This window comes from Podarcis gaigeae (genome assembly GCF_964106915.1).
Source record: "Podarcis gaigeae genome assembly, chromosome: 4".
In the NCBI taxonomy this organism is placed as follows: domain Eukaryota; kingdom Metazoa; phylum Chordata; class Lepidosauria; order Squamata; family Lacertidae; genus Podarcis; species Podarcis gaigeae.
Genome location: NC_139677.1, coordinates 97,499,065 through 97,523,425, shown reverse-complemented (window position 1 = coordinate 97,523,425; position 24,361 = coordinate 97,499,065). Strand labels below are relative to the sequence as shown.

At 46.3% G+C, this 24,361-nt stretch overlaps 1 protein-coding gene across 13 annotated transcripts in view; it reads right to left on the bottom strand.

Annotated features, from left to right (window-relative positions):
- TENM4 (teneurin transmembrane protein 4) overlaps nt 1-24,361 on the bottom strand; it is a 650,537-nt gene that overhangs the window by 50,889 nt on the left and 575,287 nt on the right. For 10 of the 13 annotated variants that reach the window (XM_083735741.1, XM_083735749.1, XM_083735747.1 and 7 more), the window contains 5 exons: nt 20,456-20,717; nt 12,263-12,530; nt 10,496-10,639; nt 7,053-7,302; nt 2,741-2,761 (listed from right to left, as the gene is read on the bottom strand). In XM_083735741.1, the coding sequence (XP_083591867.1) occupies nt 2,741-2,761; nt 7,053-7,302; nt 10,496-10,639; nt 12,263-12,530; nt 20,456-20,717 (945 nt within the window). The remainder of the gene's footprint in view (nt 1-2,740; nt 2,762-7,052; nt 7,303-10,495; nt 10,640-12,262; nt 12,531-20,455; nt 20,718-24,361) is intronic. The other 3 variants (XM_083735748.1, XM_083735751.1, XM_083735752.1) reach the window with 1 other exon arrangement.

The following is a 24,361-nucleotide window of genomic DNA, read 5'->3' as shown; positions in this document are numbered from 1 at the left end:
GTGACTTTTAGAACCCTTAGCAAACCGTAGCTCCAAGGATTCTTTGGAGCACGGGTAGGCAAACTAAGGCCCGGCCCAATCGCCTTCTAAATCTGGCCCGTGGACGGTCCAAGAATCAGCATGTTTTTATGTGAGTAGAATGTGTCCTTTTATTTAAAATGCATCTCTGGGTTATTTGTGGGGCATAGGAATTTGTTCACTCCCCCAACCCCCCCCCCCCAATATAGGCCGGCTCCCCACAAGGTCTGAGGGACAGTGTACCGGCCTCCTGCTGAAAAGGTTTGCTGATCCCTGCTTTGGAGGAATCCACAGCTGTTGAAAGTGCCATGATACTGCTTTAAATCTATAGTGCAGATGAGGCCTCAGTCAGGGACCCTGGCCTATCAAGGCATGCAAGTCCGGCCACTGCCTTAATTTTGTAAAAACGAAAACAAAACCCACCCAAAGAACATGTTGCAAATTACTTACCTAGCTAGCATCCCACCTGGCTCATTCAAGTCTCATGCCATGCACCTTGCTTGAAACAGCCATTTTACGTAACCTTGCCCTTTTCTCTCACCTGTCTCCCAAATGCTCTGCATCCCTCAATTTGTAAAAAATATATATAATAACACCTCTCCTCTGCCCTGCCTATTGAATTAACTTAGTACCTTTTCCATAGAGCGAGGGAGCTGGGCAGAAGAGAGGGTTTGTTTGTGGGAAGACCTATCTGATTTATCCCAGAATATCCCCCTGTGATTTTACCTTATTAAAGTCTGAGCAGATTTCATCTGCGCACGATGACACTGATTCTTGCTAAATAAAATACTCTGACCTTCAGCGACTCGGGATGGCAGTTTGGGCTCCATCTGTATTCCTTCTCGATGACAGCAAACTGGCAGGGTATTATTTCATTTACCCGCCCGTCACTCAACCTGAGAATCCACTTTGTGTGTGTGTGTGTGTGTTGGGGGGGGAAGGTGCCCTGTGGGAATCTGCCATCCATTTTTATCAGGCCCCCAAGAGTTTGCCGCTCTTCTCCAGCAAGGCTCGGCTGAATGTCAGTCAGCTCTTGAGCGGCTCATAATCACCGGAGGTGGGCCGGAGAGGCATTAATAACCACCGGCTGACATTCCCCAGCACCTCGTTTGCCTCCAAGACTTTCAAAAGCACTTTCCGCGGAGCCTCTCGTCAAATTGGACGAGGCCGTGGCGGTGATTTACACACAATGACACACAGACAATTTGGACAATGTGACCCCTCTAACCACTTCAGGTGTGGAGGAGTGACAGGTGCCGGCAAGTCTCCCCTGGCGGCCTTCTAGAAAAAGCATTTTTCACCTCAGAAAAGTGACGGGCAGGTAGTTGCCGACGGGCCAGGTCCACCTCTTGAGTTAATTTGATCTGGCTGCCCGACCAAATTTCAATCAGCGCAGAGTTTAAAAAAGGAAAAGGAGTTCGGCCACATTTTTATGTAACTATGGGGGACCAAAACCCTCAGGTCTGGCCCGCATATGGGGTGGAATGAACCAGCTGCCTTGGGTGGCAAAATCCTGTGGGGCGGCAAATTTTTGCTGGAAGCCACCACCACCCAACCCCAGTAAGCGAGGCTTTGGTGGGACGGGCCTCCCTTGAAAATATTTTCCCACTTATGTCTCAATAGGCACACAAGCACCACACACACACACAACAGAGGATCATATTCCCCACCCCCAGCAACAACAAATATTTATTTGTGCTAGGAAAGTCGGATTCCCTTCCCTGCATAAGTGGTTTAAGACATCTGGATTCCCATACAACAACGTTGTAAACAAATGCAACATTTTGATACCCAAAGCAGTCTGAAATCTCTGTGATTTATTCTAACCTAGGTATTTTTGTGGGGAATGTCCATTTATGGGTGGATGAGGGCAGATGTAGATCTAACCAAGTTCTAATGTGTTTGGAGCAATTGCTATTGTGCTTAACTCTGCTACCAGAGAGTAAGAGATCTCTCTTCCAAACATTTCTCTCCGGCAGAAAAGACCATTGAAGTGCAGAAAGCACATCATCTTGGCATGTCCTGGGTATGATTTTCGAAAAGTACCTAGGAATATAAAAAAATGCCCTGCTGGATCAGACCAAATGGCCCATCTAGTCCAGGATCCTGTCCTCACAATGGTCAACCAGATGCCAATGGAAAGCCAGACATGAGCACTCCTTCCACTTGAGATGGGCAGCAAGTGGTATTCAGAGCCAAAACACCTCCAATAGTGGAGGCAGAATACAGCCATTTTGGCTAGTAGCTGTTATCCTGCATGCATTTCTCTACTCCTCTTTGCAAGGCATGTTTCGTCTGTACAGTCATCGGGTTACAGATGCTTCAGGCTGCGTTTTTTTGGGTTACGGACCGCCGAAACCCAGAAGTACCAGAATGGGTTGCTTCCGGGTTTCGGCGGCCGCGCATGCGCAGAAGCACTAAATCGCGCATGCGCAGAAGCGCCAAATCGCAACCTGCACATGCACAGATGCACCGCTGCGGGTTGCGAACGTGCATCCCGCACGGATCATGTTCGCAAGCCGAGCATCCACTGTAATTTGTGTGTGTGTGTGTGTGTGTGTGTGGCATCTAGCAATAAAATATCATTTGACAAATAATCCATACACCATGTAAAAAAACTCAACCATCTACATATAGCTCAACAGGCAAGAAGTAATAAACGAGAGAGAACACGCAACGGAGGAAGGGAGAGAAAGCGACGGTTGTCCGCTTGTTGGCTTACCTATGTCTGAAATCTTTATTTCTGACAGAAGAGCAGGAAAGCAGAAGAAGAACAAGACAGGAGGAGGAGGAGGAGGAAGAGAGAGAGAGAGGAGAGAGAGAGGTTAGCGGCTGAGCTCCGAAGCATTATTAGCAGGCTGAAAACTTGACAGTAACAACCACATTGTACAAGGCAATAATAAATAAAGATTTAGCAAGCCTGACACTGATACATTTCATAATGGAGATTACTTGTCAGAGGAGCTGCCTTATACGTTGCTGCTGCCCATCACTGGGGGGCCGGAGGAGAGAAAGTGATCTCCTGGATGCCTTTGGAGTTGCAGCTTAGGTACAGAGGGATGCAGAGCACTTGTCATGGGGTCCGCTTTTCCCACGGTCGCCTCCGTCTCGAGATGTCGTTTCTCGAGACAGATCTCCCTGGCACTTTAGGGACGGCTCATACAGCCCTCCTTGCACATGGTGGACCGGGTACCTTTCCCCTTTCACCGCCGTGTCCTCGTGAATGCACAGAACAGCTGTGCAAACAGGCCCCATACTGTGAGCATTCGTGTTCGTACCACCGGTCAGCGTGCTGCTTCTATTTTACAGAAAGGCAATTTAGCAGCTGCAGCGCTGAGGGCAACAACGCACGTCGGTGTGTTTAAAAAAATAATGTTTGAACAAGGCTAAAAAGCAGCCGCAGGAGAGAGAGAGTGGGGAGAGCCGCGCTGATGTTGAGGCTGCTTTTTGTTCTTCTCATTGTTCCCGAACAAAAGTTACAAACCTTCCCTCGCGGCAACCTTTTCTGAAACCCCATTTTACAGCCCTCTGGAAAACAGGGCCCCCCACAAAGAAACCACACTGAAATGGCAGTCACCTCCAAGGGAAGGCGCTTTGAAAAAGGCACAGAGTTTTTAAAAAATGTTTGCGCCCTCCAAAAAGCCAGAGTTTCCCCGGATGGCCATTAGCTGAGACCAGCCAGTCTGTGGGCCTTGAATAATTCCTTGATCCTTGGATGTTTAAGCACAAAAGAAACAAAAACGGCTTGCTTTCATACCAGAGTATGCTTACGTCGGAGGCAAGGAAGTAAGTTGTTCTTCTGAGGATCTGGAAAATGATTTTTGGGGGGGCTGGGCTGGGCAGAAGGTTGTCTTTAAAGTGATTGAGACTATTTGCCCACCTAGACCAGTGTTGTCTGCTCTGACTGGCAACAGCTCCCCAGGGTCTTTCTCACACTTGCTGCCTACTTGGAAGGAGTGATGCTGGAGACTGACGCTGGGACCTATTGCACGTAGAGCATGTCTCTCTCACTGAACATGGCTCCTTCTTCCCCGATATGATCTCATCTGATTTAGGAATGGCTTTGTAAAGTCTAGACCAGGATTGATCCAGACCAGACCTGAGCTAAGCATAGGCTAGTCCACCCCAGGATTTACAGAGAATTATGGTAGGAAGAGCTGCAGTTTGCATGGAATCGTGGGCAAGGAAACTATTCTAAAGCAAACCTCTTTACCCAAAGCAGTCTCAGTCCAGATTTTTTGTTTCTAAGAGTCCCAGGTCCTGAACACCGGATGCTTAATAACACCATATTCAAAGTGGTTTTATACCACTTAATGTGCCTGCAATTTTGTCCCTGCATTATTATTTTTTTAATGCTAACTAAGGAAGCAAACAGTAGCTTGAAATTGGGCTGTGGGAAAAGACTGCAACACTTCCTTTCCAGAATTTTTGGATCTTGAGTGCTTAGGAAAGGAAATTTGGAAGTAGGCTCCTGTCTGGTTTGGACTAATTTCTTTAGAAGCCCCAGACTCAAAGCGAAGGTAGGCTTGGAACGAACCCTTTCACAATCTCTAGATGTGTGGACATTATGGGTTGCATCCAACATAGGTAAAGGGAGCCCTGACCGTTAGGTCCAGTTGTGGCCGACTCTGGGGTTGCGGCACTCATCTTGCTTTATTGGCCGAGGGAGGCAGCGTACAGCTTCTGGTCATGTGGCCAGCATGACTAAGCCGCTTCTGGAGAACCAGAGCAATGCACGGAAACGCCATTTACCTTCCCGCCAGAGCGGTACCTACTTATCTACTTGCACTTTGACGTGCTTTCGAACTGCTAGGTTGGCAGGAGCAGGGACTGAGCAACGGGAGCTCACCCCATCACGGGGATTCGAACCGCCGACCTTCTGATCGGCAAGTCCTAGGCTCTGTGGTTTAACCCAAAGCGCCACCCAACATAGTATCCAACATAGTACTACGCTAAAGCCACCTTAACTGCACGACTTGCTCTGCTGGGATGTTGTTGCACAAAGAGAACGCAACAGCAGGTTGCACAAACACTCGTGCAAGGAGTTTCTGCAAAGCACAACTGTTGCGCTGCATTCTGCTGCTGTGTAATATTGAAATGCAATACGGCTTGTGTTTTCGAGACAGTCGCGGGAGTCAAGGACAGATCTTTCTGGCAGCTTCTCAGCGCTGTTGCCGTTCCACTAATATGGACACAAGGGAAGCACAGAGGGGGAGAATTCCTTCTGATGGCAGGTCACCTTTCCATTATGTTGGACGGCAGAAAGCCCACCCTCAAATCCCTAAAGAGGCTTCCTGCCCGCTTCTATGAACTTACTGAACTCCAGCGGGTACAGAATGCTGCAGTGATGCTCCTCATAGGGTCACTGCCATGGGAGCATATTCACCCAGTGCTTTTCCAGCTGCACTGGCTCCTGGTGGAGTACAGAGTCAGGTTCAAGGTGCTGGTCTTAACCTTTAAAGCCCTTCATGGCCTAGGACCCTCGTACCTACGGGACCGCCTCTCCCGGTATGCCCCACGGAGAGCTTCAAGGTCCATAAATAGCAACACCCTAGTGGTCCTGGGCCCTAAGGAAGTTAGATTAGCTTCAACCAGATCCAGGGCCTTTTCAACACTGGCTCCGGCCTGGTGGAACGCTCTGTCTCATGAGACCAGGGTTCTGCGGGATATGATTTCTTTCCGCAGGGCCTGTAAGACAGAGTTGTTCCGCTTGGAGCCAATTTGATTCCCTCCCCCTCTTTCTTTTTTCTTTTCCTTCTCCTCCTGCGATAAGGCTACATTTTAATATTTTAATGTTGTATCTTAATCTTGTTTTTAAGTTGTATTCATTCAACTTGTTTTTATTATTGCTTGTTAGCTGCCCTGAGCCCGGCCTTGGCTGGGGAGGGCAGGGCATAAATAAAAATTATTATTATTATTATTATTATTATTATTATTATTATTAATTATTAATTATTATTATCCACAGAGCTCTCCATTGGCTTGCACTGTCCCTTCCAACTTGTTCCTGTTCTGCACGGAGTTGATAGGATGGCCAAGAAGAAGAAGGCAGCTTCAGGAAGGTTTGGGACCCATAAATCACAGCTAACTCGCTGTCCTACTTATGAATGACTCTCTAATGTTCCCATTACCCCTGCTACCCTTCCAATATTAGACATTTCCTTGGGGCTGCATGTTAATTTTGCAGCGTGGGCAGCAGAAGAGCCGCCAAGGAGATGCTCAGCTTCTCAGGCAAAACCTTCCCTGTGCCCCATTTGCCCTGTCCGTCCTTTCATTGCAAAGTTTTGCTCTCACTTAGCTACTAGATCCCATAATAGTCGGAGCTCAAGCTGGCTATCAGAACTAGGGGGCTTGTGGAACTGGCTCTTTGCAGATTTTGAATGTGCAGGCGGTGTTGTCACAGTCCCTCGGATTCTGCACTTCTCTGGATTTTAGGATAAAATATGTTTAGAAATGCACATTTCGAGAGAGAGAAAATATGCATTTAAAACATGGATCTTTGTTTGGGTTGCTTAAAAGAAAAACCATAGTTTAGCATGAAAATGAGATGAAATGGACCCAATACTTTTCCGAGCACAATTCAAAGTGTTGGTGCTGACCTTTAAAGCCCTAAACGGCCTCGGTCCAGTATATCTGAAGGGGCGTCTCCACCCCCATTGTTCTGCCCAGACACTGAGGTCCAGCGCCGAGGGCCTTCTGGCGGTTCCCTCGCTGCGAGAATTGAGGTTACAGGGAACCAGGCAGGGGGCCTTCTCGGTAGTGGCACCTGCCCTGTGGAACGCCCTCCCACCAGATGTCAAAGAAATAAACAACTACCAGACTTTTAGAAGACATCTGAAGGCAGCCCTGTTTAGGGAAGCTTTTAATGTTTGATGCATTATGGTATTTTAATATTTTGTTGGAAGCCACCCAGATGGGTGGGGTATAAATAATAATAATAATTATTATTATTATTATTATTATTATTATTATTATTAAATGGATGCACCAATTCAAAAGAGACACAGTAGTAGACAGATCTATCCCCTCCTAACCTTAATTCCAGTACATTGGTGACGTTTCCGGAGGGGAAGATTCTGCGGATGTAGTTGAAGTCCCCGACGTAAAGGCTTCCATCCGAGCCGCAAGTCAAGGCAACAGGAGCCAGAAGCTTGTTCCCATCGGCAAGGCCATTGCAACTGGGGCAGGAGATGCTCCTCCTGCGGCCGTTCCCCATGATGCTCCCTATGACAGGTGGCTGCTGGGAGATGAACTGGTTCTCCCCGTTTCCTTTATGCAGGATACCTGGAGAGCAAGAGAAAGCAAAACAGAGAGGGGGGTGACTCTGCTGCAAAGGGTTTGGGGGCGGCAGCCAGGGGAGCTGTCGGGAAGCCAGCTAGCAATAATCACACAGTGCAAGTGAAGTTAACTCTTTGCTAGAAGAAACAGGATCTGGAGATGTGGAGGCTGAAGGTCCCCAATGACTGCCTAAATCTCCTCGTCTCCTGGGCCCTTCCCAGACTATGCTGATGCGCCTGTCTCCACTCCTGTTCGACAGAGGAATTTGCTGCCAAGGAGTGTGGTGGAGTCTCCTTCTTTGGAGGTCTTTAAGCAGAGGCTTGACAACCATAGGTCAGGAGTGCTCTGATGGTGTTTCCTGCTTGGCAGGGGGTTGGACGCGATGGCCCTTGTGGTCTCTTCCAACTCTAGGATTCTATGATTCCCTCCTCTATCCGGCAGTGACCCAGAGACATGCAAATTTAGTAATAGTAATAGTGCCACTGTATTCTGCTCTGGTCAGACCTCACCTGGAGTACTGTGTCCAGTTCTGGGCACCACAGTTCAAGAAGGACACTGACAAATTGGAACGTGTCCAGAGGAGGGCAACCAAAATGGTCAAAGGCCTGGAAACGATGCCTTATGAGGAACGGCTAAGGGAGCTGGGCATGTTTAGCCTGGAGAAGAGGAGGTTAAGGGGGGATATGATAGCCATGTTCAAATATATAAAAGGATGTCACCTAGAGGAGGGAGAAAGGTTGTTTTCTGCTGCTCCAGAGAAGCGGACATGGAGCAATGGATCCAAACTACAAGAAAGAAGATTCCACCTAAACATTAGGAAGAACTTCCTGACAGTAAGAGCTGTTCGACAGTGGAATTTGCTGCCAAGGAGTGTGGTGGAGTCTCCTTCTTTGGAGGTCTTTAAGCAGAGGCTTGACAACCATATGTCAGGAGTGCTCTGATGGTGTTTCCTGCTTGGCAGGGGGTTGGACTCGATGGCCCTTCTGGTCTCTTCCAACTCTATGATTCTATGATTCTATGATTCCTCTCTCCTCCTGTTTCAGCTTCTGCTTCTGGATTCTATCTGTCCCAGCCTCTTCCTGTTACCCCTACAGTTTCTGACAGCGATACTCCCTTGCCTTACCTGCTTCCTATACCAAGTCTGAGAGCAAGATAGGAACTAATTGTCGTATGCCGTCTCCACGAGATGTCTGGAAGGTGGCAACATGAGAACGGGGTTTTTTCTGCGGTGGCTCCCCTTCTCTGGAATGCTCTTCCCAGGGAGGCTCACCTGGCAGCTTCATTATACACCTTTAGGCGACAGGCAAAAGCGTTCCTTTGGCTGATTAACACTCTAAGGTAAAGGGACCCCTGACCATTAGGTCCAGTCGTGACCGACTCTGGGATTGCAGTGCTCATCTTGCTTTATTGGCCGAGGGAGCTGGCGTACGGCTTCCGGGTCAGGTGGCCAGCATGACTAAGCCGCTTCTGGCGAACCAGAGCAGTGCACGGAAATGCCGTTTACCTTCCCGCAGGAGTGGTACCTATTTATCTACATGCACTTTGACGTGCTTTCGAACTGCTAGGTTGGCAGGAGCAGGGACCGAGCAACGGGAGCTCACCCCGTCACGGGGATTCGAACTGCCGACCTTCTGATCGTCAAGTCCTAGGCTCTGTGGTTTAACCCACAGCGCCACCCGCATCCCTGATTAACACTCTATGTCCTTTTAAATATGCTTGTGAGATGGAGGGGGGCATTATTAGTTTGCTTTGTTTTTGTTCTTATTTTTTTATTTGTGTTTTTATTTTGTGAACCGCTCTGAAATCTTCAGATGAAAGATGGTATACTACTACTACTACTACTACTACTACTACTACTACTACTACTACTGTCATACCTCGGAAGTCGAACGGAATCCGTTCCGGAAGTCTCCTCGACTTCCAAAACCAAAGCACGGCTTCTGATTGGCTACAGGAAGCTCCTGCAGCCAATCGGAAGCCACAGAAGCCCCACTGGATGTTTGGCTTCCAAAAATAGTTCACAAACTGGAACAGTCACTTCTGGGTTTGCGGCGTTTGGGAGCCAAAACGTTCGAGAACTAGGCTGTTCGAAAACTAAGGTACGACTGTACTTTTTAATTAAACATCTTTAAAAACACGACCAATTTTGACCAGGTCAAAAGGAAACATGACAGAATGGGTGATCCTTCAAAAATCTCATTTTTAGTACCTTCTGCTCCACTGTCAAGGTCAGGAGCCTCTATTGGCCCACTCTAGTTATGTGTTGGGACGTGGGTGGTGCTGTGGGTTAAACCACAGGGCCTCGGACTTGCCGATCAGAAGGTCGGCAGTTCGAATCCCCGCGACGGGGTGAGCTTCCGTTACTCGGCCCCTTCTCCTGCCAACCTAGCAGTTCGAAAGCACATCAAAGTGCAAGTAGATAAATAGGTACCACTCTGGCAGGAAGGTAAACGGCATTTCCGTGCACTGCTCTGGTTCGCCAGAAGCGGCTTAGTCATGCTGGCCACATGACCCGGAAGCTGTACTCGGGCTCCCTCAGCCAGTAAAGTGAGATGAGTGCAGCAACCCGAGAGTTGGCCATGACTGGACCTAATGGTCAGGGGTCCCTTTGCCTTTTTTAGTTATGTGTTAGTGAGCCACCAGCCATGCAGGAAACAACTGCTCTGCTAGATCTCCCATGACAGGTCACTTGCTGTCCCCCTGTGATTTACCACCCTCTAGTCCTGCTCAGGCTTCTTAGCAATGCAGCTCCTGTAAAGGACGCACTTGTGTGTCGTGAGCAAAGGAAATCCAGGGAAATCTAGGCTGGCCACCCCCAGTCCGCGGGCCTGGATTTCCTCCGCTCATCCCAGATGCACCGGAATTCAAATGCTTACTCTAGGAGGACGGCGGCACTCGAGGCAATCTCTGCCAGTAGGAAAACGCTTGCAAGGGATTTGCCGAGTCCAGTCGCTCCCCGCATGCACACCCAAAGAGGTTGGCACCATATGTAGGTTGCAATAAATAATTTGTTAGCAATGTATGTGTGCGCGCACACTTTGTGTGTGCGCCCCCCTCTCTCGTTTGGGCTGAATTATTAATGGTGATCAAGCTACCGCTTGCCGTGCAACTGTGTCAACCCCTGTGCTATTTTTATTATTTGCAAGTCGGGGCGGTGTGGGGAGGAGGAGGAAGCTGGGACCAAGAAGACCCGACGCACCACTCTGGATGTTGAGGGCATGGTGCTTGTCCAGAGACCACCCTCCGAGTTTGGAAGCGTCGATCTCGTAACCTTGAAGCACCGCCGTTCGCTTCTCCCACAGGATCAGGTCCGGACACGATTCGTATTCATAGCCCACCGAAACTGGGAGGGAGAGACAGAGAGAAATGGAGACCAGCAGCTTAATGGCCTTAGAAGTGTACACTCAGCATAGAATGGAGGTTTCTAATTGGGTGGCCGGGTTGGCGAGAAGCAGATTTCTGCAGGCTACGGCAGATACTTATTTAAAACATCGTCACATCCATGCAGAGCATCCCTTTTTAAAGGCTACGGAGCATTATAAAAAAGGTCAGCGTAGTAATAGGTGATGAACAAATGCGCTAATGATTTTAAAACGGCCGGATCAGGGACGTGTTTATTAGACACGGAACGCTCAAGGTCTTCCGATTTGCATTTTGTTCCTTTTTTTCTGCTTTAGTGGGCAGAGATGACAACTGATGCAGGACAGGAGGAAAAAGAACTAAACGCAGAAAGAGAACATGCTGTGTTTTAGGACAATCCACATGTACCGTATTTTTCGCTCCATAAGACTCACCAGACCGCAAGAAGCGCCTAGTTTTTGGAGGAGGAAAACAAGAAAAAAAATATTCTGAGTCTCAGAACAGCAAGAGGGATCGCTGTGCAGTGAAAGCAGCAATCCCTCTTGCTGTTCTGGCTTCTGGGATAGCTGCACAGCCTGCATTCGCTCCATAAGGCGCACACACATTTCCCTTTACTTTTTAGGAGGGAAAAAGTGAGTCTTATAGAGCAAAAAATACGGTAGATTAAGCAGGTGAGCAGCGAGTGAGGGAAAGCTCCTTACTCTCTCTCTCTCAGGGCCTGGAGGCTGATGTTTGTCTGGGGGCAACAGAAGGTACCCCGGTTATGGAGTGTAAGAAGGAAGTTGCTGCAGGATCAGGCCCATGGCAGATCTAGCCAGGCATCTTGTTCTCACAGTGGCCAACCACATGCTCCAAGCTCCAGTTCTCAGCAAATGGTAAAAAAGCAGGCTGAACAATACTCCTTGCTCTGCCCATGATAATTGCTTAAGTCGTGGATGTAGGCTGGTTCAGCTTTTCCACTTGGAAGGGAGGAAGCAACTAAAATTCTCCAGTCCACTCCCGTTCTCCAACTTGATGGGGGCGGGACTGTCACCATCAACAACAACCTTTCCCTCCTGCCATCACAGAAACCCTGGAAGTGATTTACACCAGACGTTTAAAAGCAATCAGCCCTCCCCAAAACCAAGCCAAGCAAAGCATAAAAGAAGAACAAGGAGCAGCAGATTAAAAAGAATAAATCACACACCCAAAAGAGCCAGGGGAAAATAATAATAATAATGAATTATGAGCTGGGTGGAAGGCATGCAAAACATAAAACGGTATTTAGAAGTGCCAAGAAATTGACAAGGTGGGAGCCGGGTGGATGTCCTGGGGAAAGGAGTTCCACAGTTCAGGAGCAGCGACGGCAAAAGCCCTCTAGCGCAGGCATGGGCAAACTCGGCCCTCCAGATGTTTTGGGACTACAAGTCCCATCATCACTGACCACTGGTCCTGTTAGCTAGGGATGATGGGAGTTGTAGTCCCAAGACATCTGGAGGCTGAGTTTGCCTATACCTGCTCTAGCGTGTTCCTGTCTGCCAGATGGTGGTGGGAGCTGCAAAAGGGCATCGGCCAATTGAATGGATATGCAAGCTCATGTGATATGGGATGGAGAGCAAGCTCTTACCAAAGGCCTCCGATAACCCATACACCTTCTGGTTGTAGACATCAGTCTTGTCCCAGATGAAGTAGTAGGAGAGGTCCGGGGCGGCAGCGAACCACTTCCTGAACAGACGTCCCTCTACGGCTACCATGAGATGGACTTTCATGAGGTTGAATGGGATGGTAGGATGGGTCAAGCTGATCCTCAGGACCGATTTGTAGCCGGGCGTACGGCTGCTCAGGTAGCTCAGCTTGATTTTGCTGCCCGAGATTTTAATCTCTTCTTGCAAGGCCTGGAAAAAAAGCATCACACCAAAGTGTGTTATTATATCACATACCGAGCAGGTAAAGAAACATACGCAGAGATGCGATTTATGAGTTGTTTATGTGCGTTTCTTAAAAAGAAGAAAGAAAACTGATTTCACGGATAGAACTCTGGTTTTATACACCCACGATAAGACACACCGATAAGTAAAAATAATTTATAAGCTTGTTTTTGGAAGCTAAGAGATGCTCATCACTCTCAGACTGCAATCTTATCCATCCATACCTTGAACTCAGCAGGACTTCTTCGTTGGTATAAACAAAACTGTGATATCATTATTATCAACATGCCCTTCACTCTAAGGTCCCACAAAGGGTTGCAACAATTTAAAAGACAACATAAAGGTTTTAAAAACATACAATTGCAAAAATTACAATTATCTATATATATAAAACTATCATGGCACCATGAATCATAACAGATGTCTTTATTTGCATGAACACACACAACAGATCTAACAGCGTCCTTGTGATCAGCAGGGAATTTTGTTCCAGTAACCTGAAGATCCAGAAGCATTTGTTTTCGTTTGTTCAAGGCTTTGAGATTTCTTGAGGACAATGCTCCTTCTACAAGGTGAGCTTGTTTTCTCCTGCTCTGGAGGGTAGGATGTGAACTGGTGCCTTCAAGCTACAAGAAAGGAGATCCAAAACGAACACCAGGAAGGACTTTCTGACAGTAAGAGCTGTTTGACAGTGGAATGGTCTTCCCCAGAATGTGGTTCAGGAACCTAAGGAATTGTTGTTGTTTAGTCGTTTAGTTGTGTCCGACTCTTCGTGACCCCATGGACCAGAGCACACCAGGTACTCCTGTCTTCTACTGCCTCCCGCAGTATGGTCAAACTCATGCTGGTAGCTTCAAGAACACTGTCCAACCATCTCATCCTCTGTCGTCCCCTTCTCCTTGTGCCCTCCATCTTTGCCAGCATCAGGGTCTTTCCCAGGGAGTCTTCTCTTCTCATGAGGTGGTCAAAGTCTTGGAGCCTCAGCTTCAGGATCTGTCCTTCCAGTGAGCACTCAGGGCTGATTTCCTTCAGAATGGAGAGGTTTGATCTTCTTGCAGTCCATGGGACTCTCCAGCACGATAATTCAAAAGCATCAATTCTTCGGCGATCAGCCTTCTTTATGGTCCAGCTCTCACTTCCATACATCACTACTGGGAAAACCATAGCTTTAACTATACGGACCTTTGTTGGCAGATCTTTGTTGGCAAAGATCCTCCTTCATGGATCACCTCCTTGCCATGGCAAAGGGGCTTGAATAACTCAGAGAAGCTATGAGCTATGCCGTGCAGGGCCACCCAAGATGGACAGATCATGGTGCAGAGTTTGGACCAAACGTGATCCAGCTGGAGCAGGAGCCAGCAAGCCACTCCAGTATCCCTGCCAAGATAACTCCATGGACAAAGACAACAGGCCTAAGGAATAAACCGACACAAATCTGGAGTGGAGGCCCTAAGGCATTTGGACGGCGCCTTGTATGCTTCCTTCCAGCAACTCCTGCAGCCCAACTGGTGCCCAACGTCTTGCTCTGCTTTCCTTTGGACCACATCAACGAGGCCGAGGGGGTGTGTGTCTTGTCATCTGGGCAGCCCAAGACCTCAATAAACACTCCAGGGATATCACGTCGGTGCCACTAACACAGCAGTTGAACTTCACCCCCCGAGGCACACTCCGCTGTCTCTCGGGACAGATGGATGCCAACGAAAAGGATTGCCGCAGCAAACATTTCCATTTGATCAGAAGGCAGACAGGTGAGCCAATGCTGTGCTCTCCAAATGGTACTGGGACTTCTAACTCCCATTATCCCTAGTCAGCATGGCCAACGGTCTGGGCTGATGGGCACCATGTTGGCTATCTCTGGTGCACATTTTCAATGCAGGGTCTCAGATTATGTGTACAGTGGTGCCCCGCAAGACGAATGCTTCGCAAGATGAAAAACTCGCTGGACGAAAGAGTTTTCCGTTTTTCGAGGTGCTTCGCAAGACGAATTTCCCTATGGGCTTGCTTCGCAAGACGAAAACGTCTTGCGGGTTTGCTTCCTTTTTCGTAAAACCGTTAATACCCGGGGAATCCATGCTCCGCAAGACGAAAAAATCGCAAGACGAAGCAACTCGCGGAACAAATTATTTTCGGCTTGTGAGGCACCACTTTATATGTTGGGGAGAGGATATATTGCAAAAAGTTAGGCAATCACTGGTGACTCAGGAATAATGGATGCTTCACACAGCATGACCCATTGATAGAAAATGCCTTTTCTAACCTAGTGCCGGCTGTGTGAGACATATGCGTAACTGAGAAAGAAATAAAACAATCTCCCCCCCCCCCTTTTGAGCTATTGCTTTTTCTTTCCTTTTTAAAAATAATTTTTCTTAAATTTTCCACTTTAACAATTCAATCCAATCACATTAAATATTCCAAATTATAAAAATACATATCATATGAGCTATTGTTTTTTCATGCATTCAGCAATTCATTGATTAATCAACTTAAATCTCATATATTTTATCAATGGAGATTTCTTTGATTAGGCAAATCCTACCAGTTTTTTTTTTTAATGTTAATTTTTCATCTGTCCCCCAAGCCACTTTAAATTGTAAAAATAAATAAATAAAAAGGGTTGCTTTGAGCAACTAGCAAGGACCCAAAATATTTCCCCGAAGTGATAATTTGAAAGCCCGGAGCTTTTTGCATCTCTCGACAAACTGATAAACCTGGAAAGTGAATAGTGCCGTTTCCTTGATCTCATACATATTTACTTTCCCCGAATGCAGCTTTTTCAATTTACATTGCTTGCTGGGTATGAGCTCGAAGAAACAACAGAACTGGGAAAAGCCGGGGACTTGTCTTTTTTTATTTTTTTAAACTTATTTTACAAGCTTATCTGCCAGGCATGCTGGAATCTAACGCAGCCAGTTACAAGCCGAGGAAGGGGAGGTGGCCCTTTAATGCGATCTGTCTTCGCATGGAGAGAAAGCGTTGTTTGCAACATCTTGCCCTGATGCTGTGTTATAAAATTATTGCTTCGCTCTGCTGTGGCCCATCTTCCTTGCCTGACTGCAGTGTCTCGTAGTGAAGGTCAGTTGTGGGAGATGCAAGGAATTCCAAAATGGCAGCACTTTGAAACACATGGTGCGGTCATTCCTCCTCTTGTCGCCGCTGTGGATACACAATCTTGACTGCCTGTCTTCAGGTGCCGTGGCAGACTTTGGGCTTTAACATTTCTGTGGCGCCCTAGGCAGTGTCAAAATTCGGTGCCTCCCTTGCCTCTTGCCTTCCATTGTTCATCACTGCTGCAACAATCCCTCTCAGCTCGGTGCCCAGTGCAGGCAAACCCCCTAAATTTACCTCTGCCAGGCACTGACACGGGTGGTGCTGTGGTCTAAACCACTGAGCCTCTTGGGCTTGCTGATCAGAAGGTCGGAAGTTTGAATCCCTGTGATGGAGTGAGCTCCCATTGCTCTGTCTCAGCTCCTGCCAACCTAGCAGTTCGAAAGCATGCCAGTGCAAGTAGATAAATAGGTACCGCTGCGGCGGGAAGGTAAACGGCGTTTCCGTGCACTCTGCTTTTCGTTGCACCTGAAGCGGTTTAGTTCTGCTGGCCACATGACCTGGAAAGCTGTCTGTGGACAACCGCCGGCTCCCTTGGCCTGAAAAAGCGAGATGAGCACCACAACCTCATAGCTGCCTTTGACTGGACTTAACTGTCCAGGGGTCCTTTACCTTTTACCTGTCTACCTCATGGCAGGGTTGAGGTTGCCAGCCTTCATGCCACGTCTGCAGGCATCTTTGTAATAATAATAATAATAATAATAATTTGTAAATTATTTGTACCCTGCCCATTGGCTGGGTCTCCCCAGCCACTCTGGGCAGCCTCCAACAAAGATTAAAAATACATAAAAATGTCACACATTAAAAACTTCCCTGAACAGGGCTGCCTTCAAATGTCTTCTAAATGTCAGGTAGTTGCTTATCTCTTTGACATCTGATGGGAAGGCGTTCCACAGGGCGGGCGCCACTACCGAGAAGGCCCTATGTCTGGTTCCCTGTAGCTTTGCTTCTCGCAGTCAGGGAACCGCCGGAATGCCCTCACACTGGACCTCAGCATCTGGGCAGAACGATGGGGATAATCTTTCAGCTATACTGGGCCGAGGCCATTTAGGGCTTTACAGCTCAACACCAACACTTTGAATTGTGCTTGGTCTGCCAACGGGCCTGGTGCCTGAAGCCAGCTCCTTGGGGATCCTGCCATTTTCTATTTTGTGGACACGACCAAATCAGCCGCTGTGGCATGAGTGCGAACATGCTGGTAACATGGGCTTGGGAGAGCACATCTATGTTTGAGACTCTGTCTTGCCACATGATGCCCAAAATCTCCCTGACGCAGCATATTTAGAAGGCATTGAGGTGCTGCTCCTAACGGTTTTAAGTTGCCCATTACTCACTTCCATAAAGCAGCATTCTCTTCTTCTTTTTCATCATTTATTATTTATTTATACTTTCCAGAAATATACATTTCACTGCTTTTACAATCATTTTAACATTTTAAAACTTGACTTCCTTCCTCCTCTTTCTGCGGTTCCTTAACTTTTATTTTTAATATCTTCTGTATATCCAAATTACCTTAACTTACTCATTTATTTATCTTCTTTAAATATGTACTCTTATGTAGCTGCAGGTTATTACAATATACAAGCCAGTGTTTTCATCTGTTTGCAATTTATCTGTAAATATTCAACAAACCATTTCCATTCTTTTATAAAAAGTTTTGTCATCTTCATTTCTTATTGTTCCGGTAAATTTCGCCATTTCTGCGTATTCCATAAGTTTTTGTATCCATTCTTCCTTTACTGGGATTTCTTCTTCTTTCCATTTTTGGGCAAACAAAAACCATTTCCATTCTTTTATAGAAAAGTTTTGTTATCTTAATTCCTTATTCTTCCAGTAAGTTTCACCATTTCTGCATATTCCATAAGTTTTTGTATCCATTCTTCCTTTTCCAGGACTACTACTTCTTTCCATTTTTGGGCAAGTAACTTTCTTTGCCACTGTCGTCGCATATGTGAATAAATTCCTATACAATCTAGGTAGTTCCATCCCTACAATTTCCAAGGGATAAAGGTAAAGGGATCCCTGACCATTAGGTCCAGTTGTGGCCAACTCTGGGGTTGCGGCGTTCATCTTGCTTTATTGGCGAGGGAGCCAGCGTACAGCTTCTGGGTCATGTGGCCAGCATGACTAAGCCGCTTCTGGCGAACCAGAGCAGCGCATGGAAACGCCGTTTACCTTCCCGCTGGAGTGGTACCTATTTATCTACTTGCACTTTGAGGTGCTTTCGAACTGGTCGGCAGGAGCAGGGACCGAGCAACGGGAGCTCACCCCCGTCGCGGGGATTCGAACCGCCGACCTTCTGATCGGCAAGTCCTAGGCTCTGTGGTTTAACCCACAGCGCCACCTGCGTCCCTTCCCAAGGGATAGACTTCTTATAAAGCAGCATTCTCAACCCACAAGCCAGGTCGGTTTCACACTGGGATCTACCTCTGTTTCTGAAAAATCTCACCCCATTGCTCCTTTCACCCAGTGGCTGCTGAGCAGGAACAAGAGCTAGGAAAGGCAATGCAAGATGCCAGATAATCTGGATTCCTTTTGCCTGCTTTATTCCCCGTCTCTGCACGCTGCACCCTCCCATCGAATTGTAAATAATATAGCTCTGGGAGTGAGGGGTTTTCCCCCCTCCTTCTCCCCAGCAGAGACAATTGCAGATTGTCTCCACTGGTGACTGTTGTTAACCGGCGTTTCCCTGCCAGTTGATCAGATACGGGCAGAAACAAATAATGGCGACATGAGCGGCAAGCTTTAAATATCAAAAAGATGCAAATGCTTATGCAAATTAGTCCGAGACCCAGAGGGGAAGTAAGCATTTGTGCAGAGAGAAGTGTGTGTGTGTATTGGTATAAGGAGGGGAAAGGCCATGCGTATTTTGCATGAGTAAAACAGGAAGCTGGTTTTTTACGAGTCAAAACCGGCTGGTGCATCTAGCCCAGTTCTGCCAGGTTTCAGGCAGGAATCTTTCAAAACCTTATGCAAGGATATCAGGGATTGGAAATAGGAACTTCTGCATGCAAAACATGGACACAACTCTCCCAAATGCTAAAATCCTGCCCCTGTTTAGATGCAAAACATTAAAAAAAGTTGAAACAAACAAACAAAAAATTTCCTTCCAGTAGCACCTTAGAGACCAGCTAAGTTTGTTATTGGTATGAGCTTTCGTGTGCATGCACACTTCTTCAGATTAAAAAAATTGTATCAGGTTGAACAGGGGGAAGGAATGCTATGCGAGTGGCTGTTTAACCCTCTCTTTGAAGGCACTGGTCTATTAAAGATTCTCCCCAGTTGGTTTTCTGTCTAAGGAAAGGGCATTGTCCCCCTGTATCTTTTCCCCCTCTCGGGAGAAAATGGCAGCTGAGGAGGAGGATTTTGAACAGACAAATTGGGGGCAAGGGAAATGTTACCCTTGCCTGCCCCTCCTCCAAACATATTGGTTCTCACGTCTACCATCCGTGGCTGCTTTGCATTTAGCAGTGCCTGCTCAGCAAATAAACTACAGTGGTACCTTGGTTCTCAAATGCCTTGGTACTCAAACAGCTTGGAGCCCAAACACTGCAAACCCAGAAGTAAGTATACCGGTTTGCGAACTTTTTTCAGAAGCCGAACATGCTCTGTTTAGAGTGTTACACTTCTGTTTTGAGTGCCACACTTCCGTTTTGAGTGTTACACTAAGGTCTGTCTGTTTTTAAGATTTATTTTGCGTTTTTGTTTTTGTGGCTCTTTTTTGTTTGTTTTTGTGACTGTGTGGAACCCAGTTCAGCTACTGATTGATTGATTGTGTGACTGCAGGACATTGTTTATTGCTTTCATTTTACGGATCAATGGTCTCGTTAGAGAGTAAAACTCGTGTTAAATTGCTGTTTTAGGTGGTATCTGAAGAAGTGTGCATGCACACGAAAGCTTATACCCAGAACAAACTTAGTTGGTCTCTAAGGAGCTACTGGACTATTTTTTAATTTTTTATTTCGACTGCGTCAGACCAACATGGCTACCTATCTGAATATAGAATGCTGTTTTAGGTGTTGTTTCTAAAAGTCTAGAATGGATTAATCCATTTTGCATTACTTTCTATGGGAAAGCGCACCTTGGTTTGGGAATGCTTTTGGTTTTTGAACCGACTTCCGGAACAGATTAAGTTTGAGAACCAAGGTACCACTGTACATGCAACATGTAGTTTGGCCTTTTCACAAGCAAAGGCATTTATAATTTTCCATATATATATATATATATATATATATATAATCCTTATTATGGTCCAGAGACCCAACAAATCGTTACAAAGCAATGCACAATTCAGACAGCCTACCTCCAGGTTAAACAAGCATTTTGCTCAGACTTAAAGATAGGGATCACTGGTTCTTGCAACCACCGATAAAAACTTGACCACTACTAATGTTCTAGCATTTGTCCGGTCTTCCAATAGGAACCTGACATAGTGAGCCTCTGATTTTCCCGGGAAAGGTACCAGCAAGGGTAATATCAGTTCACTTCTGACAGAGCGAATTATAATTAGAAAAGGCTTTGGCTGGCCTGTAAGCTGACTTGTAGATGTGCTGAAATTCGTTTTAACTGTGTTTTTTTATTGTCTTAATTTTTCAAAATCTGGCATTATCGCTGCTTTAATCACAACACGATATTTTGTTAGTGCTGGTTCTAATGTATGTACACGTCCGTTTGGCTTGCTTGTTTTTCCCACGTTGAGCTGGGCTTTGAGACCACAACCTCCTTGCTCAGTACAGACAAGCAGGATCTGGGATCAGAAATGCCCTTTCTCCCCCTTGTCGTCCTACCTGTATCTCCGGGACGATGGGACCTCTCTCTGAGCAGGAGCTGGCGAACGCCGTCAGAGGGGAAGGTGAGACCACAGGATTGGGCCGGGCGAAGCTGCTCAGGTCGCAGCTGGGGATGTCGTTTTCTTCGTGCCTCATGATGATGGTCTCCATGACGAAGAAGCGGTCCCACGGCAGCCAGAGGGTGTGCTCCTGGGTGATGAAAGGCGCCCGCTCGAAGTGCAAGATGATGGAGATGCCGCCATTGGTCACCAGGTCAAAGCTGTCAATGTAAACACAAGAACCAGGCGTTGGAAATCTCTGCAGCTCGACCCTTCACTGAGCTTCTCAGTTCCCGGGTCACGCTGGAAAGTGACCACCGGACGGAACCTAAGAACCAGTCTAATTTAAGCGGTGTACACAAGGAGCATTTTGTTATAGAATCAATGGAAATGACCGTACTTTTCAGTGTATAAGACTAGGGTTTTTCTCTCTAAAAATTATGCTTAAAAGTGGGGGCCATCTTATACGTGGATAGTGCTTAATGAGGACAGTTGGCCTTGGTGAAGATTTGATGTTTTCACCCCCCAAAAGGTTTTTGATTTGAGTTTCTACTGAAATGAGGCTGCATTTTAATGTTGTATTTTAATCTTGTTTTTAAGTTGTATTTTAATCAGTTGTTTTTATACCTGGTGTTAGCCGCCCTGAGCCCGGTCTTGACTGGGGAGAACGGGGTATAAATAAAAATTATTATTATTATTATTATTATTATTATTATTATTATTATTATTATTATTAGCTACTGCTGTCAGCGGGCATTGTGCATATTATTGGTTGCTGCATCAATGGGTGGTGTTGATTGGCAGCTGTTGGGCGGGTGATTGGGAGCTTCTGCTGGCGATGTAACAGACAAGAGGTGGATTTTTGCGGTGCATGAGCAGTTTTCAGCAGTCCCCCAAAAATTCAACAACTCTGGGCAATCCTCTGCAAAAAAAAACCATCAACTCTAGGCAACCTGCCGCAAAAAAGTGCCATCTCCCCCCATTTTCTTAAATTTGAGTCCCCCCAAATAGGGGGCATCTTATACATGGAAAAATATGGTACTTGTTATTTTTTGGTCTGCACACAATCCAGATCTATGGTGTCATGTACTGAGGTTCTCACTCTGGGCCAGCAGGGGGATAACTGTAGATAGTTTTCACTCAGGTCCACATATGCAAATAGGGGGTTGAAAGTGACGTTCAGTGATTGGCTAGTTACAGAAAGTGGTTACTGTTGCGTTCTAGTGGAGCTCTATATAAGCAGGCTGGCCGAACCCTTCAGTTCAGTTCAGTTCTGGCCTGTGAATAAACGAGAGCTGTTTTGAAGAATCACTGTGTCGTCTGATATGTCCACCTACAACTTAACATATAGAGTATTCTTTGCCCCTGAAAAGCACTTCCTGAGAAACCGGCTTCGTTCCGAAAAGAAACACTCGTTGCAGATTGATTCTGCGTTCCCCCACAGCGTGTCAGCTTGACAACGAATGAAAGCAGACATAGGGGGTCTCAACAACGTATTCACACCTACTCAATGGTGCTGTGGGTGGGCATACACCTAGGCTGAAACCACCAAGATTGCTGGGCGATATAAAGAAGACGCTATGGGGAAAAAAATGAGTTTTTCAGAGGTGAATATTCCCTTGAATTATATGCCCATTGTATGGAAATTGACAACAGGACAGTGAAAATAGATTCTATCTGCCCTAATGGTGGCTGAGAGACTGATGCTGATGAACTGGAAGAACAGAGATACGATTCTCCTTAATCAAAGGCTTGACAACACAGCAACATTGGCAACTTATGAATGGACAGCTTATTGACGCAGACTTTCTTTGGATGAATACAATGATACCTGGAATGAGCTTACGAAGAATATATTATATGTGTTTTAGGATAATAAGAATATACATACCTGTAACTGTTTATTTAACTTATATGCAGAATTCATCATGCGAAAGGCTGGGCTGGATGAATCCCAAACTGGAATTAAGATTACCGGAAGAAATATCAACAACCTCAGATATGCAGAGGACACAACCTTGATGGCAGAAAGTGAGGAGGAATTAAAGAACCTTTTAATGAGGGTGAAAGAGGAGAGTGCAAAATATGGTCTGAAGCTCAACATCAAAAAAACGAAGATCATGGCCACTGGTCCCATCACCTCCTGGCAAATAGAAGGAGAGGAAATGGAGGCAGTGAGAGATTTTACTTTCTTGGGCTCCATGATCACTGCAGATGGTGACAGCAGTCACAAATTAAAAGACACCTGCTTCTTGGGAGAAAAGCAATGACAAACCTAGACAGCATCTTAAAAAGCAGAGACATGCTGACAACAAAGGTCCGTATAGTTAAAGCCATGGTTCTCCCAGTAGTGATGTATGGAAGTGAGAGCTGGACCATCAAGAAGGCTGATCGCCAAAGAATGGATGCTTTTGAATTATGGTGCTGGAGAAGACTCTTGAGAGTCCCATGGACTGCAAGAAGATCAAACCTCTCCATTCTTAAGGAAATCAGCCCTGAGTGCTCACTGAAAGGACAGATCGTGAAGCTGAGGCTCCAATACTTTGGCCACCTCATGAGAAGAGAAGACTCCCTGGAAAAGACCCTGATGTTGGGAAAGATGGAGGGCACAAGGAGAAGGGGACGGCAGAGGACGAGGTGGCTGGACAGTGTTCTCGAAGCTACTAAAATGAGTTTGACCAAACTGCGGGAGGCAGTGGAAGACAGGAGTGCCTGGCGTGCTCTGGTCCACGAGGTCATGAAGAGTTGGACACGACTAAACGATTAAACAACAGCTTCCAGATCACACCAAACAGGTGGTCTGTCTGGTAGTTTGATGCTAGCAGGAGAATCTGAGAAAGGCGTTTGTCTGCTGGGATAACTCAGCCAAGAGAGCATGAGGCTCTTAATTTCAGGGTCGTGGCTCCGAGCCCTACAAAGGATTTCTGCATTGCAGGGGGTTGAAGTAGACTCCAACTCTACAATTCTATGATTCTATGATCTTTGTGCCATAGATACACATTTCGCATTGCATAGCCCACGGAGCTTGAAATCTATAGTTCAGCGCATGGGAGGGTGTTGTTGAGTTGTAGAGTCAGGGGGCGGAGGACCTAGAGGGTCATCTAGACCCACAAGTTCTTTTCTCACATGGTCTTTTTATAAATGAAATTATTCTAATAAAATATCAATAAAAATAAAAAAGATTGCAACCACCGCTTCTTTCTTTATGCACCTGGGGCAAGTGCAGGATAACCCCATGAAGAGGACAATAAAATAACTACACCCATCCTTGGTTGATGGCAGTCTAGAATGCAAACAGTATAGTAAGGATAGGCCTAAACAGTTCCACATTGGGGAACCCACACTTTTGTGCTTTGAATGGGTTAGTGTGTACAGCCCTGGAGACAAAACCTGGAATCATCCCAAATGCGTGCTTTAGAGAGGACAGATTTTTTTTTTTTTGCCATGAAGTGATAATAAAATGCTTCCATTTTTAAAAACCTCTTTATTTATATATATAAACGAAGTGAGATGTTTATTCTGCAATTCAAATAGAGACATCAAAAACTCTGGCCGCTCGCTTTTAAAAGCCTCCATTTGTTGCTTGCCAGCGAAATGAAGAGCATTTAAGTCTTGATGAGGGCATTTTTAACAGCTAATTAGCATTTGGCAAAGCCTGGAAAGCAGCCTGGGGCTGAGTATGAAATGTGGGGAGGGGGAGCAACTACAAAAAGGACTGGGGTTGTTTTCCTTTTAAATACTAAAAATAAAAAGGAGTTCAACAAGCGGCTGGAAAAAGAAGGGTCGTTTATAAATGAAAACATCTCTTCTTTGCCTCACTGGCGAGGGGAGTTGCTTGGAACAGTGAACTCTAATGAGCTTTAGA